This window comes from Musca domestica, unplaced genomic scaffold (assembly GCF_030504385.1).
Source record: "Musca domestica strain aabys unplaced genomic scaffold, Musca_domestica.polishedcontigs.V.1.1 48, whole genome shotgun sequence".
Lineage (NCBI taxonomy): Eukaryota > Metazoa > Arthropoda > Insecta > Diptera > Muscidae > Musca > Musca domestica.
Window position 1 is genome coordinate 4,044,206 of NW_026712340.1, and position 18,702 is coordinate 4,062,907.

The 18,702-nt window shown below is 35.5% G+C and overlaps 1 protein-coding gene across 1 annotated transcript; it reads right to left on the reverse strand.

Moving 5' to 3' along the window:
• Positions 1-7,321: 7,321 nt before the first annotated feature.
• Positions 7,322-17,410, reverse strand: LOC101892552 (steroidogenic acute regulatory protein-like). Its single transcript, XM_005179230.4, has 11 exons — positions 17,174-17,410; positions 11,743-11,935; positions 11,523-11,671; positions 11,292-11,450; positions 11,167-11,220; positions 10,966-11,098; positions 10,757-10,896; positions 8,638-8,790; positions 8,477-8,581; positions 7,631-8,305; positions 7,322-7,567 (listed from the first exon to the last, which is right to left on the reverse strand). Exons 2-11 carry the CDS (start codon positions 11,846-11,848, stop codon positions 7,469-7,471), a joined length of 1,773 nt encoding a protein of 590 aa, XP_005179287.1. The 5' UTR covers positions 11,849-11,935; positions 17,174-17,410; the 3' UTR covers positions 7,322-7,468.
• Between the last annotated feature and the right edge of the window lie 1,292 nt (positions 17,411-18,702).

Genomic DNA, 18,702 nt, shown 5'->3' on the forward strand with positions numbered 1-18,702 from the left:
TTTCGAGAACACCATCACTGTCTTTACACGGTGACATTTTTTAACCATGCCATTTTTTTTTGTTGGTAAAATGTGTAGAGAGACAAGGATGGAAGAAAAAATGGCACGATAAGCCACCGCACAGGGTTACATGCCATTTTCTTTGCATTTCTCTTTTTGCTTCTTCCGAATTTTTTATGATTTTTACATTTCATATCGTTTCTTTATTGTAACACCGCCTTTACACGGTGCAATTTTTAGCTGGCATTTTTATCAATTCTCTTTTAAAATTTCTGCGTAAATCTTCGCGCCTTTACACGGTGGCATTTTACGATAATAGTGCTTGGCATTTTTTCTGACATTTTATTTTATTCAGTATTTCGTATAGAGCTAATTGTTTGTAACAGATATTTATAAAGAAGTGATTTAAAATTAAGTGTGTGAATCTAAAGAAGAAATGATGGAAAAAGTTATTGAGGTGTTAAATATTGCATTATTAACTTTTATTTTAACTTTCTTTTTTTACTTTTTAATACTTCCAATTAATTTTCATATAATTCAATCACTAAAAACATCACAATAAAAGAAACGCATTAAAAATAACAATAAAGAAGCGATATGAAATGTCAAAATTATAAAAAATTCGGAAGAAGCAAAAAGAGAAATGCAAAGAAAATGGCATGTAACCCTGTGCGGTGGCTCATCGTGCCATTTTTTCTTCTATCCTTGTCTCTCTACACCTTTTACCAACAAACAAAAATGGCATGGTTAAAAAATGTCACCGTGTAAAGGCAGTGTAATTTTTGATGCGTTTCTTTTATTGTGATGTGTTTAGTGATTGAATTGTATAGTGAATTATATGAAAATTAATTGGAAGTTTTAAAAAGTAAAAAAAAGAAAGTTAAAATAGTCAATAAGTCAATAATTTTAATAAATATGTGGACCAGATCGACAATAACTTTTTCCATCATTTCTTATTTAGATTAATTAATTAATTTAAAATTAATTAATTAATTTTAAATCACTTTATAAATATCTGTTACAAACATTTAGCACAAAAATACAGCTCTATACAAAATACTGAATAAAATAAAATGTCAGAAAAAATGCCAAGCACTAATGTCATAAAATGCCACCGTGTAAAGGCGCGAAGATTTACGCAGAAATTTTAAAAGAGAATTGATAAAAAATGCCAGCTAAAAATTGCACCGTGTAAAGGCAGTGCATGCAAATATTCGAGTCAGCCATGCCACGATCGAACCTTAGACAATGGCACACATGAATCAAAATGGGGGATGTTGTTGGTTGTCATTGCTTTTCAAATACATAGCGCATGATTGAGTAGACAAAGTCAGTGCGTCGAAAAAAGCATAATTCATATAATTCGTCTTGTGCAGGCCTTTAATTGGAACAATAATAAAAAAAAACTTAAAATTATATTTGCCAATTTCATTTTTGAAAAATAATACATAAGAAGATGCATTATTATACTCTCAGGCATATGGTTAGAGAGGGTATATATCATTTGATAGGCCAAAACGTGCCTTATCGAAATAACGGTTTTAGAACCCAGTAGTGGAATTCTCTAACTCATTTTTAGAGCTCATGCTAATAATTTCGGTAATTACCAAAATTTGTCGGTAAGTTAGCGACGAAATCAAAGTAGTCGCTAAGACCTACCGATAGATACTAATGTTATCAACGTTAACTTCTTTTTATACCCTCCACCTTAAAAAGGAGGGTATATTAACATTGTCATTCTGTTTGTAACATCCATAAATATTCGTCGTAGACCCCATAAAGTATATATATTCATTATCAGCATAAAATTCTAAGTCGATTTTACGATGTCCGTCTGTCTGTTGAAATCACGAAACAGCCCATATTATTTGACGTATAGCTTTAAAATTTTGGCAAATTGTTCTGTCAAACTTTTATATCTAGATACCTCACGATATTCGGTATTTTGATGATTTTAGCGACATTACTCACCGAAATTGTTTCAAATTTGGTATTTGAAGTTCGTAATGGATACCACAGCCTTAGACAGAAAATTGTCTGTGCAGGTCCTCCCGTCCTCCTCCCGATATTCGGTTTTTGACGATTTTAGCGACATAAGATGCCGGAATTGTTTCAAATTTGGTATTTGAAGTTTGTAATGTATACTACAGCCTAAGATAGAAAATTGTCTGTGCAGGTCCATGTTTTCTTATAGCCCCATATAACGGTACCTCCCGATATTCGGTATTTTGATGGTTTTAGCTTCATTATTCACCGATTTTTTTGTTGCATTTGAATATTGAAATGGTTTATGACAAAATTTACCTATGCAGTACCTTGTCGTCGTATAGACACTAATATAACAGCTACATTCGGTATTTTTAAGATTTTAACAGAATTTTTAACGGATTTTATTGTTGAGAATTGCCAAATTCGATCTAACCGAACTTACAGCTTTTTTATTTGTTTATATTAAAAAATTTGTGGTTCAAAGTTACCGACTTTTGCCGGTAACTCAAAAATGAGTTAGATAATCGCACTACAGGTCTCTTTGGACATTTGGAGTCGATCTAGCGATGTCCGTCCGTCCGTCTGCCTGGCTGGCTCTCAAGGGAGTATCCGATTTGGACCAAACTTGGTACCTCGTAATATTATCATCAAACTTAGATCGAGTTCGGAGATGGACAATATCGGTCTACTCCTTCTGGTATCTTCCAAAAAAATATTTTACTGCACAGAAAGGCAAAAGATGCTCCAATTTCGCTCCAACTTTGCAAATCCTAATATTTACATCAGTGCTAGGTCAGATGCGCAAATGGACAGTATCGGTCCACTCCATCAAGTACCTCCCAGACAAAGTGTCAACATTTTTAATAATTTTAACTCTTATTGTACAAAATACTTTGTACATACTTTTGAGTGAGATTGAAGCGCTGGGAAAATCCAACAATTAAAAATAAATATTTCCAAATTATCAGTTTCCCAGCGGTCATAAAATATCACATGTGTAGAATTAAGTGATCTTGTGCGCTGTCGCATACGATAATGTGTAAGATAATAAAGGTCATGACCCACACACACAGTATCGATGCGTACAGTGGATAGCCAAGACCACTTGAATGAAGGGACAAGCACCCATGCAATGTTTCTTTTAAATCTAATAATAGATAAGAACAATTGTGTGGCTGCGACTAGGTTAAGTTAGATTAGTTTCAGTAGTACGTAAGGAACATATTTTAAAAATAAAATTAGAATTGAAACAACAGCCAGACGATACGGTCGTGTTTTCTCTTCTCCCGCTAACATATGGTCAATCGAGCCTTCACTTTTTTATAAAGTGGAAATAACTAGCGGCCGTAAAAAAATTGTAGGAGTTTTCCCCCACCAGTGGTAAGAGACTCACTACAAGCAGAAATAGATATTCTCCAGAAATAGAGGAGAATTTCTACACAAAACAAAGTCCGTTAAGGCATTTTAAATATAAGACCATAGGGGCATTTTGAAATAGCCGAAGGGACTAATTTGAATAAAAAAGCCATAGGGGCAAAATAAAAAAAAAAAAAGCCATAGGGGCAAAATAAAAAAAAAAAAAAAAGCCATAGGGCAAAAACAAAAAAAAAAAAGCCATAGGGGCAAAAATAAAAATAAAACGAAAAGAGGACAACAGAAGTCCCAAATAAATAAAAAAAAAAAAAAATATATATACATAGTTTTGAAAAGAGGACAAAGAGTCCCATCTAAAAAATTTTAAATTCATTCAAAAATGTTCAAAGACATAGAAGAAGCTGTCACCACTTTGGCAGACTATTTCGAGGTGTTAACGTCGACGTCAACCTTTGAAAAAGTGAAACACGTCGAGGCATGGAAAGTACTGGTAGAAAATACATATTACCAGTTACGACGGTACTTGAGGATATACCAAAAATATCTTCCAAGCCATATGAATGCATTACCATGTGAGGTGGATATGTGTTTACTGTCGGCAATGAAACTTCTAACAACTCGGAGTCGGAAATCCACAGATATGTACATCGATGATGAAATCGAAGAGTCGATGAAACCTCCATTAGGATGGATGCTCTCCGTAAAATGTGACTATTCAACTTGGGAAGAACAATTGGAAGAAAGCAGACAATTAAACTACGTAGAAAAAAAGGAAGATTACGACAGAGAATTGGAAGATGGTTTGCACGGACAAATGCGAGCCTATGAACACAATTTACAATCTCTGCAGGGGCAAGTAATCAAACTGCGTTCTCAAATAAAAATCGAAGTTGAAAAAAGTGAACGGATATTGAGAAATGCGAAGGCCCACGAAAAATATCTGCTCGCCCAACATGAAGAAAACATGCGGGCCAAGGATGAAGAATTGGAAGAGAAATATCGTGTTCATAAAGGTCAAGTGCGACATCTGGAAACCAAGTTAGAAAATATGAATGAAAAATTAGCTAGTTTGGAAGGAGCGCGGCAAGTCGTCGAAGCTGAGAGAGATGACCTGCCCAAACAACTGACAAATTTAAGAGAGGGACTTAATGCTGATAATCTAAAACAGATTCGCTGCTTAGAAGGTAATATTGTGAAGTTTTTCCCGCCGGCAAGTCCTCAATTTGAGGAACAAGATGATGGAGGAAATTCAGAGGTCGAATCCGCCCCCACCAATGAAGCACTCGGTGAAGAACGAATGGATTTTTACGATGACAACGAAAAGATTGATAATGGGGACTACCTAAATATACATTTGGTAAGAGAAGAAATAAATAATCTTGTTGCAGAAGAGACAAAAGAAGGAAAGCCGTTATGCACAAAAGGCCCCAACATTTACGGCGAATATAATTATTACGACAACGATTCTAACGGAAAAGAACGCATCGAAGAAGTGGGAAAAGCCGAACAAATTTCTCTGGCTCCGGTTCCGAAAGAAATCAATAGCAAACCGTCAATGGCCATTAAAACAGAAGACGACAAACCGAAACTTACCATAAAACCATTGCCAATACTTTTCTACAGTGATGATGACAGTCTGCAACGATGGACTATCAAATCGGCAGCATGGACAATGAAGCCGGCAGATAAAGGTGGCGGTATCGACAAGAGAGACTGGGCAAAGAAATGGAGTCGTTTCCTGAAAGCGGTTACTTAACGAGACATTCATATTATTTTACATAGTATATACATGTTTATATATAGATTATATTTCATATTGTTATATTTGAATATTTCGTGCCAATCATTTTATAAAAAAAAAAAATACAGTCCACTATAAAAATATACACATTTAAGCCGCCCGGGAGAATGTACAAAATACTTTGTACATACTTTTGAGTGAGATTGAAGCGCTGGGAAAATCCAACAATTAAAAATAAATATTTCCAAATTATCAGTTTCCCAGCGGTCATAAAATATCACATGTGTAGAATTAAGTGATCTTGTGCGCTGTCGCATACGATAATGTGTAAGATAATAAAGGTCATGACCCACACACACAGTATCGATGCGTACAGTGGATAGCCAAGACCACTTGAATGAAGGGACAAGCACCCATGCAATGTTTCTTTTAAATCTAATAATAGATAAGAACAATTGTGTGGCTGCGACTAGGTTAAGTTAGATTAGTTTCAGTAGTACGTAAGGAACATATTTTAAAAATAAAATTAGAATTGAATCAACAGCCACACGATACGGTCGTGTCTTCTCTTCTCCCGCTTACACTTATGAAATGTGATGTAAGAGTCCGATTGTCTTCAAATTACACACATCACAATATTTTTACTAACCCATTTTCTGGTGAGAAAATGGAATATATCGGTGCACTCCTACTGGTACCACCCCCACAAAGGGTCAACATTTTGAATATCCATGAAGCTCATAAAATGCGTAATTAACATTAAAATTCATTCAGATTTGGTACACTTACATATTTATATCAAAACAAGATCTGTTATAAAGATCGTAGAGATCGAAACATTCCTTCTCGTACTTCCCCCACAAAGGTTCAATGTTTTGAATAACCAAAACGATTATAAAATAAACATCCGTTTCTCTTTATATTTCACACATACCATTATTTCTACTAACACAAGATCTGCTCTGAATATGGGATATATCGGTCCATTCCTTCTTGTACCACCACCACAAAGGGTGGTTAAATATCATAAAACGCAAAATTAACATCTAATTCCATTCCTCTGATGCCTCCACCACATTGGGTTCAAAATTTTGAAAAACAAAACGCTTAAAATTTCACACATACAAACATTTTTGCAAACACAAAATATGTTATGAAGATGATATATTTCTGCGAATCCCTTCTGGTACCTCATCCACAAAGGGTCACAATGTTCAATACTTTTATCTGTCATAACTAGCGAAAAAAGTCAGAGATTCTTTGCGACTTGTTATATCTAAATATTTTTCTCAACCAGAAACCTGAGATGAATATGGAATTTATGTAAAATTGGATATAAATGTTCGCTGAGCGGCATTTATATCCTCCTATGGGTGTATCTAAACACAGAGTTAGGTATAGTTCCAATAAATATCCTTATTATTTAAGATGAAGTTTAGATCATGCTATCAAATTCGACTAGAATTAAATCTGCCAAATTTGGAACAAATCGATAGAAATATTTATGGATTCCATATATATGCTTCTTCCCATATATATGCTTCTTGATTTCAAAGACAACCTCACTCAAGATATAACACGCATTAAATAACGATTACAGTTGCGATGATTTACTTTACGCAAATTTCCAATATACAGACATGTCACGGATTCCGATTGGAATGGTTTCCATTCCGTAATTTAATATCGATCATTTTTTGTTTGCCTTCCCCAGATTCCGATAGATTTGGTGAATTACGAATATCTGATTATTTAGTGTAAATATTGCAACATTTTAAACCGAAAAACTCCGTTTCCTGAAGAAGCTAAATACGGAATTTGTACCACTTTATGATAATCATGGGAATCCTTTAAACAACTCACGCATTTTCGACCACCATCAAAAATGATATTTAGATTAAAAATTATTTCTGTTTTTACAGAATATTCACTTTTACATTACCTCAATGTGTTAAGAGAAAATAACTATTCTCAACAATAAATTGTAATAAAAATATTTTTATTGTGTTTAGAGCTTATCAAAATTATAATTTACAAACTTTGGATTAAATTACTAATAAAAGAAAACAATTAAAATGAAAAGAAAAACAATATAAAATAATGAAATTTACACATGAAATACAAACAATAAATCTCTTTAAAAAAATATGAGATACTTTGAAATCCGAAGAAGAGAAGAAAAAGTGAGAGATACTTAGAGAAATACAAGCGAATCAGTTCTTTGTTTTTTCAAAAAATTTTAATTGTCTTTTACAACAAGTAGGCCTTTGATTGATCTTTTTTGTTTTTATTCCGTTGTTTTTTTGTTTTGCTTAATGTAGAGCTTAAACCAGCAGCGGGGTTGTGAGTAAAAAATATGTTTGCTTAATTTCTGGGCAATGTGCGGCGTCGACGTCTTTCGCGTAATTCTTTGATATATTTACGTAAATATGTTATATAATCAGTCATGAATGTTGTGTAAGCCTAAAAGGAAGAAAAATTAATTAATACAAAATTGATGCAATTTACTTTATAATCTTAACATACCGAATCCAATACATAACGTGGTATATAGCCTTTCAAATCGATACACAAAATCCATTCGAATATGCATACATCAGGATTTCCCTCAACCTCATGCATGGCAAAGCCCGACACGAGATTTTCTCCTCTCGTATATTTGGGATATACTGGAATCTTGTCATATACCACACTAATGGCAGCATTTACCCATACACGACCCCGCTGAGGCGCTTTTACGGGTTCCTTGCTCTTCGGTGATGCCACGACTGCCGCCTTTTCATCCTCCTCAATGTGATCTTTAGCATCTTCAAATTCTTCATCCAAAGGCGGAGGTTCTGTGTTCAATGTCAATTGAAGTACATCGGAAAAATCTTTGGCTCCCAAACTTTTGCTCAACGTATTAAATGCTGCGTTATTACTGGGCATATTTGTTGCACTATTTGTACGGCAGCTACCAACACTGCTCGGTTGCGGTGTTATGGTACCCTCACCATCGGATATTGTGGAGACACTACCTTCACATGAATTATTGAGCATTTCTTCATCTGATGATCCAGGATCTAAATTGCTTTCGTCGCATATCCTGCCATCGACCATTAAACGCCAGCAACGTAAATTAACGAAATCACGAGATTTGATCATACCACCGCCACTGCCGGCAGAAACATTGTACGTTATGTCGGTATAGGAATTTATTTTCTGTAAGGAAATAAAAAAATAATATTTAATAATTGTTTTAAAAATTTGAACTATTGCTGGATGATTTTCCACATTTCCAATGAGAAAATCCCCTGAATTTAGAATACATCCTTCAAAATTGATTTAATCGTCCTCCTTATCATTTTAACGTTTTATGAACATATTACTTACCCTAACCATTTTGGCTTCCAATGTTGTGGGATTCCACAGTGGCATATCTTCAATTTTATAAAACAATTCGTGGCACAAAGCCTTGGCAGGATATTTTAAACGACCCTGTAATTCAAAATTATCAAATTTATATTTAGTCTCAAATTATTGAATATTCTTACCGTCAATTTATAGATTTTTCCCATTTTCTCACGATGTATACTGCTGATGGTATCGCCTTTCTTGGTAACCTTTTCAATTTTCCAATCGGAAACATGCAAAAGATCATATGTTCGTCGCACACAATCTAAACCCATTTGATGGTAGTCTTCGTCCTAGAATAACATTAATGAAACGAATATGACAGTTAGTACAAAATATATAAACTTTGAAATAGCATAACAGGACCAGAGACTATACAGGGTGAGATGAAAAAACTGCAACCAACATCAGACCGCTGTCATTTCTAAACCACTCGTCCGACAGCTGGTAAAATTATTTCAGTGACAGTTCATTATATTGCTTACAAGCGCACAAAAGCATTTTGGTGAGATTTTTCCAGAAAAAAGTTATTCGTGATGGAGTTTAAGCGTGATAGTGCGATTTCTTTATATTTGGCTGGAAAACCACAAGTGGCTGTCGGTAGAGCACTCCAGAATTTTTTCTCGTACCATCGCACGTTACCGTGATACTGGTAGAGTACCCCGACGTCAAGGAAATGAAAGGAAGAAAACAGCAACATCAGCAGAAATGGTTCGAAAAGTAAATAAGCGACATGATTGAAACCCGCGTCGCAGTGGCCGTAAAATGGCTCGTAAGCTGAACATATCGCAATATTTCATTCAGGAAATATTCAAAAATGAACTCGAGGTAAAGCCATTGAAATTCCAATAAGTGCAAGAACTTACACCGAAACAGAAAGAAAATAGGCTCAAAATAGCTAAAGAGTTGCTTCGCTTGGCCGAAAGTGGTCAACTGCCAAATTTGGTTTTCTCCGATGAGAAAACATTGGTTGTCCAGCAGTTTCTAAACAAACAAAATGATCGTGTTTACTTGCCAAAGAGGTCAGCTGAAAATGTGTACCTTAGGTTGGCCACCAGAACTCAAGCGCTTGTGTGGGACGCCATAACAGCCGATGGTCGCTCTCCGCTCGTATGGATCGATCGTGGCATAAGAATAAATGCCGAATATTATCGCAAAAATATTCTGGAGGGTGTATTAAAGTCTTAGTCACGCAAACATTTTGGCCCCAGACCTTAGACATTCCAACAGGACTCAGCACCATCGCACTCAATACGCGCCAACCAAAATTTTTTTTACAAAATGAGGTTTCTCGCTTCATTTCCAGCTCACACTGGCCACCAAAATCTCCGGATACCAATCCGTTGGACTATTGTGTCTTGAGTAGTTTGGAAAGCAAGGTTGGCACTAAAAAATACCAAAGTGTCGATCACCTCAAGCAAGCGCTTCACCGGGAATGGGTCAAAATACCGCAGAGCAACATTCGGCCAGCGTGTGACAGTTTCATTGGCCGTTTAAAAGTCATAATTCGTGCCAAAGGTGGCCAATTCGAACAAATCTAAACTTATTCTAAAATTTGATGCTATTTCCGATATTTTTTGCTTTCATTCAATAAAATTTTAAAAAATCAAAAAATTATGGCGTTTGGTTTTTTTTTTTTTTTTGTAAAGTTTGGAAATTGTGACTGTACTACGATGTATGTATTCCCCAAATTTGAAATTTCCTGATCAGTTTAAGGGTCTCTCTACGAAGTTTATTCCCTGTATAGGGAACGTTTATTCTATATGTCGTTATGGTGACTGTCATCGATGTAAGGAAGTCCCGATCTGACCTACCAACCGTAAAACGATCAATATGTTTGGTCAGAAATATAGCTATTACCTAGGAAGAAAAGTCAAAGACATTGCATTTTAATTAGGCATTTGACTCCAGGCTCATTCGTTCTTTGAAAGTCTGATTCCTTTTATAAGTTATTTTATTGTTCTTCATGTCCACATTCGATGGATCCTTTGTCCACTTCTTGCCTTGCAACTTTCCCTGTTAACATAAATTAAAGAACTTTTCTATTCCAACAGAAATATAATATCCTCGATAATGTTAGATTATGTCGTCCCCTCGCGGCTATACCCTTCTGCCATTGTTATGGCATCCATCGGCTTAAAACCCAGCCCTTAATCTTTAAACTGCAGTTGCTTCAGTGCTGCAGTGACTTCAATTTTTACAATTCGTGGCGTTCCATATTCTGCTGTCGATTATTCACGTTATTCCATTTAACCTTACCTTCTCCTCTTCCTCATCACTGTTGTGTGCCGAATCCAGGGGAGAATAAAAGTCTACTACACTATCAGCTGGACGACGTTCATTTTGAGTAGATAATAATGGGGCCATTAAAGGTGAACGATCAGTAGATGATGTCATTGCTGAAATCAATTTAAAAAGGAAATTAAATTTATTTCGCATTATCATATAAAACAAATTGCTATACCAACCCGCAAAGTAACGGCGGGCATGTCGTTCTTGTGGTATAACACGACAATCCAAAAACCATGCTTCACCCCAGGCCAAAACAAAAGAGGTTATTATGAGTATCACTTCAAATACTTGCGGTGTGGCTTTGACCCACTGCAAAGAAATTAAATGAAGCATTAAAAAATTATGAAATAGAAATATGTTTAATATATTCTACTTACATCAAAAACAAATACTTTTGAGATTAAAAATAAACAAGAACCACTTGTGGATAGCTGAAATCCAAAGACAAATGTTAATAAATTATTTTATTACTTTGTCACGTGAAGTTTAAAATTATACTCACAGCTATAATAAACCAATTATTTACATATAATAGAGCATAGAAAAATATCAAAACTACAAAACGGCAAATGGCTGCTGCCACAACATCGAACAGCGAGGCTTCTATGGTATAATGGACGATTTGTTTTTGCAGGGCCACAAAGATATTGTCGCCATTTAGCTAATGGAAAATGGAACAAAACATTAGCTTCAATAGAGTATTAAGAACGATTTGAATTTAACATCTACTCACCATAATACAAATCAGCCATAGCAGTGAGACAAAAAATAAATCAAATGTTACAAATAGGCAGAAAAATCTACGCACCACTGACATGCGACCATCTTGCATATAACCACCAAGGAATTCTTCGGTTATTAAATTAATGGAATGAGTACGGGCTGAAAGGAAGTAATTGGAATATGAAAATAAGAAATCTTAAGGAAAGAAGTAATAAAAAGTTAATACTTACAAATATCATACGGCACATTGCCGCCACCTCTGGACTGCATTGCACGGGCTTGGGTAACTATTAATTCGGCAGCACTGCGTAGATCATCGGAACTATTTTGTGACATTGTAATGTAACTGAGAAATTCGCTTTCAGCACATTATGACTTACTTTTATATGTGTCTTTTACTCAATTATGCTTTCAAATACTGGGCTGTAAGATAAAGGAAAGAGAGTTAGATAAGTCATCTTCTATTGTTCTGGAAATATTCCGCACTCATAAAGTAAAACCTAGTGATTTTCTAATTATTATAAACTCTTTAATCCTGCTCTTCTTAATGACAGTTCCTAGTACGTTTGGGAAATACAGATCGCTAGTCTGATACCAAGGAGGAATTGTCTCCTAGCAGATGGCAAGGAGTTTTTCTGTTTATATATATCAGGTATCTAGGAAAAAATACGTTGTCGGATTATAACTGAACCACATAACCAGTAACAATCATCATTATTTATTATTATTGAGTGAACACAATAAGCCAAAGTGAAGCAGCCATCGCCCCCTTTGTAAACCAGACCCAAACCTTGTAGCATTGGTCGAAGCTTAAGATTTTCTCCTCTGGCCTATGTTAAAAATCGATTGTTTATATAAATTTTATTATCTTTTTAACGTAGACGGTCTTTGGCTGGGACCGCCTACGCCTAGTAAAAAAGCAGTAAGTTCGGCCGCTCCACCACTTGGAATGAATCAGGAAATTTTCAAAAAAAAAAAAAAAAAAAAACTAGTAAGCAAATGCTACAGTCGAGCGGGGCCGACCGTTGAATACCCTACAACACTATAATAAACGATACAGTTGATATAGGCGAGATACTCGAACGAATTCCACAAGATATTGTGACAAATAATAAAAGAAAGCCATCAGGTTTCGTTTTCTAATTTTCGAATAATAGCAACTTTAACTAATTTGCTCATTTCCAACTTATTGGTAGATGTTGCACGTAAATGGTCTTCCTAGATCTGGAACCATTATTTCCCAAAGACCTATATTCTCTCAGAAGTGGCAAAAGATTAACATTTATTATTGGTTTTTGACTGAAACGCATATATATGAGATACAGACATTTGACTATATTCTTCATCGAAATCAGCGTTAACGAAATAGTCAGAAGTGCGTCTTTCCTGTATTTGTGAATTCTCCAAAAAGTCACTGGAATGGACATTTTCGTATTTTGTCTACAAAAGTTGACAAACTATTCACACATTAAATATTTTTGGATGGCCATCCAAAACTGCTTGGCTTTTGGAATGTCCGGTAACCCCCATTCAAATGTGCGTGAGGATCGGGCGATAATTACGACCTGCAGACAATTTTGCACTTTTTGGTCCATTTCAACCCCTAAATATATGGCAATCATGAAAAAATATGAGAAAATGTTAGAAAATCAATATTTTCATCTTTAGAGAGATATTTTTATGCGATTTTTTTAGACGTTTTTTCTTTCCTGCCGAGAGGCCATTCTGAATTAATGAGAACTGTCGAAATCAGTTCAGCCGTTCTAGACATATAAGAGATTTTTCAATCATATCTTCTTTGATAAATTTATATATCGCACATATTTTGCTATATATCCGTTTTGTTGGATGTTAACATCAATGTAAAGATCAGAAGTAACCTTGTCATGGCTTTGTGATTTCGCCGTGATTTAAAATATTCGCGGTTTAATGAAAATTTTTGAATTTCTTCAACACAAAAAATATGGTCTATTTTACCCGCTAAATATTATCCGATGAGCACCCAAATTGGTAGGCTTCTTCCCCGCCCTAAACTCTAGCTACATGCAAAAATCCACGTCGATTGGTCTATAATTGCGACCTGTATAGCTACTGCAAAATCCGACATTTTTTCAGTATTTGGTCCATTTCAACCCCTAAACATTTGGCGATCATCTCCAAAAGAAATAGGCTTCTATTCTGACCCTAACCCCACCTTCGTGCAAAATTTCGTAAGGATCGGGCCATAATTGCGACCTGTAGCGTGATTACAAATTAACATGGACAGACGGACAGACGGACGGACGGACATACATAGCTAGATCAACTCAGCTCGGCGAGCTAGGAAGATCCATATATACTTTCCTATAAGGGAAACCAATATTTCGAGGTGTTACATAAATTCTGGCCCAATCAAACTTATAATACCCCCAACACATAGTGTTGTAGGGTATAAAAAATAGGATATTGTGTACCTATAAAGACAATTTTCTTTCAGAGGGTAAAGTACTTACAAGGAACTCCTTATATTGAATTTCAGACAATTCCATCGAAAAGTGTGGCTGTAATCATCAAAATACCGAATATCAGCGGGTCCCCATATAGACTAAACCAAAACGTGGACGGATATATATTATTTTCAATACCAACCATCCTAGATACAAAACAAATTGTTCTGCTAAATTTTGACGCTCTACGTCAAATAATGAGGCTGTATCTTGGTTTCAACTGACAGATGGACAGACGGACGGACGTCGTTAAATCAACTTAGAATTTTCTGCTGATTATGAATATATATATATACTTTATGGGTATGATAACGTGCAACCTTTGGAACTTCACTATTTTTTAATATTATCGTCTAATTTTTGAGTAATTTTATTAAAATTTCAACTTAATTCATGTATTTTCCTTTACAATGCTATCAATTTATTAAAACATTTCTAGTACTAAAATTATACTCAGTAACGCCGACGGGTGCGAAAACGCACCAAGCCCTGCACGAGCAAGGGGGGCTGCATTTTTGTGCGCGGAATATGAGTGACATTATGGCATCCTCTACTAAGTTTCAACAATTTTCTCCCGGCGTAAATGGGTTAATATTTTCTCCTCTGGCCTAAGTCCAAAATCGATTGTTTATTATATTTTTAACGTAGACTGTCTTTGGTCGGTATTTGAGAGTATCTCATTTGGGGCATGTCAGATACTGCCTACGCCAACTATAATTTTTAAATTCAAAACATCGTTCAAATGAATGAATGAGCAGAATCAGTTTGAGCAGGTTCAAACCCAATAACTTTGAATCCCAGAAAGATGATAACACATATTGTATCATTTTTGAAAGTTTATTGTGTCAAATATTAGTTACACCTTTTACATCTTTTCGACTTTTGTGGAGTTTTATGAAAAAGGCGGGCCAAAAAATAGCTTATTTTGCTATACCTCTCATTCCGTTTGCTATACTTGTTTATAAGCTTTCAAATGATACCTATATTGCATATTTCGGTTAAGTAGACCCGAGTCAACTGTGAATTTCGGTTCAAATATCCGAGTCCGCCCCGGCTTAACTCTAGTTTAGTAAAAACTCTTCAATTTTTTCGAAAATTTTTTCAGTGGTAGGTATTTTAACCATGATCCCGGGAAACTATTTTTTTCTTGGGGGACGGACCTGGGACCCCAGATTTTTGACCCGGAAGTCCGGGTTCGAGACCCCGACTAGACCCGGATCCACTTACATTATAGACAATATGGGTATCGTTGGAAAGCTTATGAAAATACCTATCCAACAAGTGGTCACATGATGGGGTAAGATATTACGGTTCGGAAGTTATAGTCAAATTATTTTTTTTGGACCCGGATTTTTTATAAAACCCCCAAAAAGTCAAAAAAGGGTCCATTATGGGGGACAACAAAATTGATGCCAAATTATAGCTGACACTTCTACCTTTCCAAAAAGGTTCAATTTGTGCTAATACCTTTACTGAGTCCAGAGATATGGGTCTTTCCATCCGCATAACCCGATTCTAACCAGTTCATTAAAACTATGTTTTCAATAAAAAAAAGGTATATTTTGCGTAAGAATGAAATTCAGAAATCTTTGGTTCGCGTTAGCCGGTGTAGGACATAGCCAGAGGAGAAAATCTCAAGCCCCGGCCGAAGGCCGGCTACTTACAAAAGGTATCCAATTTAGAAAACTTTGGTTCGTGTTAGCCGGTGTGGGACATACCCAGAGGAGAAAATCTCAAGCCCCGGCCGAAGGCCGGCTATTTACAAAAAGTGTCAAATTTAGAAAACTTTGGTTCGCGTTAGCCGGTGTGGGACATACCCAGAGGAGAAAATCTCAAGCTCCGGCCGAAGGCCGGCTATATACAAAAAGTGTCAAATTTAGAAAACTTTGGTTCGCGTTAGCCGGTTTAGGACATACCCAGAGGAGAAAATCTCAAGCCCCGGCCGAAGGCCGGCTACTTACAAAAGGTATCCAATTTAGAAAACTTTGGTTCGCGTTAGCCGGTGTAGGACATACCCAGAGGAGAAAATCTCAAGCCCCGGCCGAAGGCCGGCTATTTACAAAAAGTGCCGAAATTATGAACCTTTTGTTCGCGTTAGCCGGGGTCGGACATACCCATAGGTGAAAATCTCAAGCCCCGGCCGAAGGCCGGCCATTTACAAAAAGTGCCAAATTTAGAAAACTTTTGTTATTCCGACGACTGCTACGCGAAATAAACACTTTTTTTTATTAAAAACATAATTTTAATGAACTGGTTAGAATCGGGTTACGCGGATGGAAAGACCCATATCTCTGGAACCGAAAAAGGTATTAGCACAAATTGTAGCATTTTGGAAAGGTAAGAGTGTCAGCTATAAAACAATTTTGTTGACCCCCATAATGGGCCCTTTTTTGACTTTTTGGGGGTTTCATAAAAAATCCGGGTCCAAAAAATCGATAATTTGACTATAACTTCCGAACCATGGCAACTTACTTATATCGGGTAAGTGGATCCGGGTCCAGGCGGGGTCTTGATCCCGGACTTTTGGGTCAAAAATCTAGGGTCCCGGGTCCGTCCCCAAAGAAAAAAATAGTTTCCCGGGATCAGGGTAAAAATACCTACCTCTGGAAAAAATTTCGAAAAAATCTAAGAGTTTTTACTAAACTAGAGTTGTTCCTCCGCCCCAACCAGAAGTTAAAAATAACTAAATCTGAAAGAAATTTTAAAAAATTATGCCAAATATGTTTCAAAAACTTCAACAACTAACCTCGTACATGCGAAAGAAATAATATGTTACTGGCACCCACATCGTCATTGATAAACAAATTTTGGGAGTCAGATTACATTTTTATTCGTATGTAAACAGTGGTATTTTTGCTTAGCTTGCAAGATTTCTTCCCGTAATTAAACAGCGACAGGGGTGCGTGTGTGTGGGTTAAACCCGTATGTTTCGATTGCATTCCAAATAAATTTTGCAATACACAGTCTTATTACACCCAGCCAGCTGATAATGAAAAGCCTCAAATCACTTAAACAAATCGAATGTGTGTCATTGTTATGGGAAGGTTGGCATTTAGAAGTTTCTTTGTCACGATTTTATTTGATTATTATTATAAAAGAGCTGCACCGAACATATCAACAAACTTCCGTATTAACTAATAAAGGGAACACATTCTAACAATCACTTCTTTCCTACCTTCTTTGGTTTTGCTTTCTATTATGCTTTTATTGTTGTTATTAGAGGAAAAACTTCATTTACCGCACAGCGATTTGATATTTTTTGCATTTATTGTAAAAAAATTTGAGCGTATTGTTTGCTTAATTTGGCTTAAAACTTTAAAAATATTTTTTCCGTAGTAATTTTTCAGGAAAAACTGCTAACAACGAAGAAAAAACAAAAGTATTTCCAATTAGAAGAAACTGGGAGTAAAATAATTACTTCAAGTGGAGAGAGTGAGAAATTCTTAACTAATTCTTCTTCTTATTTGTTTGCAGTACGCACAGGGGATTGATAACACATCCAACGTAAATTGAATAATGCCAACTCTGAATGATAAAAAGAACGATTTGTTAATATTGCAATTTGTAATCAGAAAATCGCCATAAAAGATCTTAAATTTGATTTTCAGCAAAATTAAAAAATATTCTGTAAGAAATGCCTTATGAACAAAGCAGACTGAAGAAAAAAACATGAGCTATCCATGCTATCTATAGCATTGTTGACAAGCACAACGTACAAAATTTCAAGAAAACCAAAATTTTGGGTCCAACTTTTAGTTAAAAAGATTTTTTTTTGCTAGAACTATTCTTCTGCATATTAAATTTAATCATCCAAATTCAAAAAAATTTACATTTTTGAAATTAAAATAATTTATTGAAAATTATTTGTTTTGTTTAAATTTTTCGACATATAACTCTGATACTTGTATTACGTAAAAACAAATTTGTATGTGGTTGTTCTTACGTTTGTTGTACCTATGATACTTTTGTTTATATGATACTTTTCTCACAATATTTTAATTTAAGAAGCAATCGCGAAATATCAATGGAACTTCACGGATTTTTCACGATATCGAGTTCCTAATATATGTTTTGTTCCAGAACTACATGAATATAAAAGTTTTTGCTACGATAACCGATTTTTAATCCCCCTTCACCATTCTATGGAGGGTATACTAACTTTGTCATTCCGTTTGTAAATCCTCGAAATATTCATAATATAATAGACCCTACAAAGTATATATACTCTGGATTAGCGTAAAATTCTAAGACGATTTAGCGATGTCCGTCTGTCTGTTGTAATCATGCTATCTTTCGAACGAATTGAATAGGCAGGTTAAGTTCGTAAATGGGCCACGTCGGTCCACGTTTTCGTATAGCCCCCATATAACGGAACCTCGCTATTTTCGGTATTTTGATGATTTTAGGGACATTATTCACCGGAATTGTTTCAATTTTGGTATTTAATGTTCTTAATGGGTCTTTCAGCCTATGACAGAAAATTGTCTGTGCAGGTCCACGACTTCGTATAGCCCCCACATAACGGAACCTCACGATATTTGGTATTTTGATGATTTAGGGACATTGTTCACCGAAATTGTTTCAAATTTGGGTTTTTAAGTTCGTAATGGATGCTACAGCCTATGATAGAAAAAGATCGACCTTACCTTTTTATTGTACCATGGTGGAAGAATACAGGTAGATACATCGACACAGCTATTTGGA

Coding starts and splice junctions, on each gene's coding strand:
- LOC101892552 (XM_005179230.4), bottom strand. CDS start 11,848: ATGTCACAAAATAGTTCCGATGATCTACGCAGTGCTGCCGAATTAATA. Junction 11,099..11,166: donor CAAAAGTATTTGTTTTTGAT/GTAAGTAGAATA, acceptor ATTTCTTTGCAG/TGGGTCAAAGCCACACCGCA. Junction 7,568..7,630: donor CACGTTATGTATTGGATTCG/GTATGTTAAGAT, acceptor TCTTCCTTTTAG/GCTTACACAACATTCATGAC.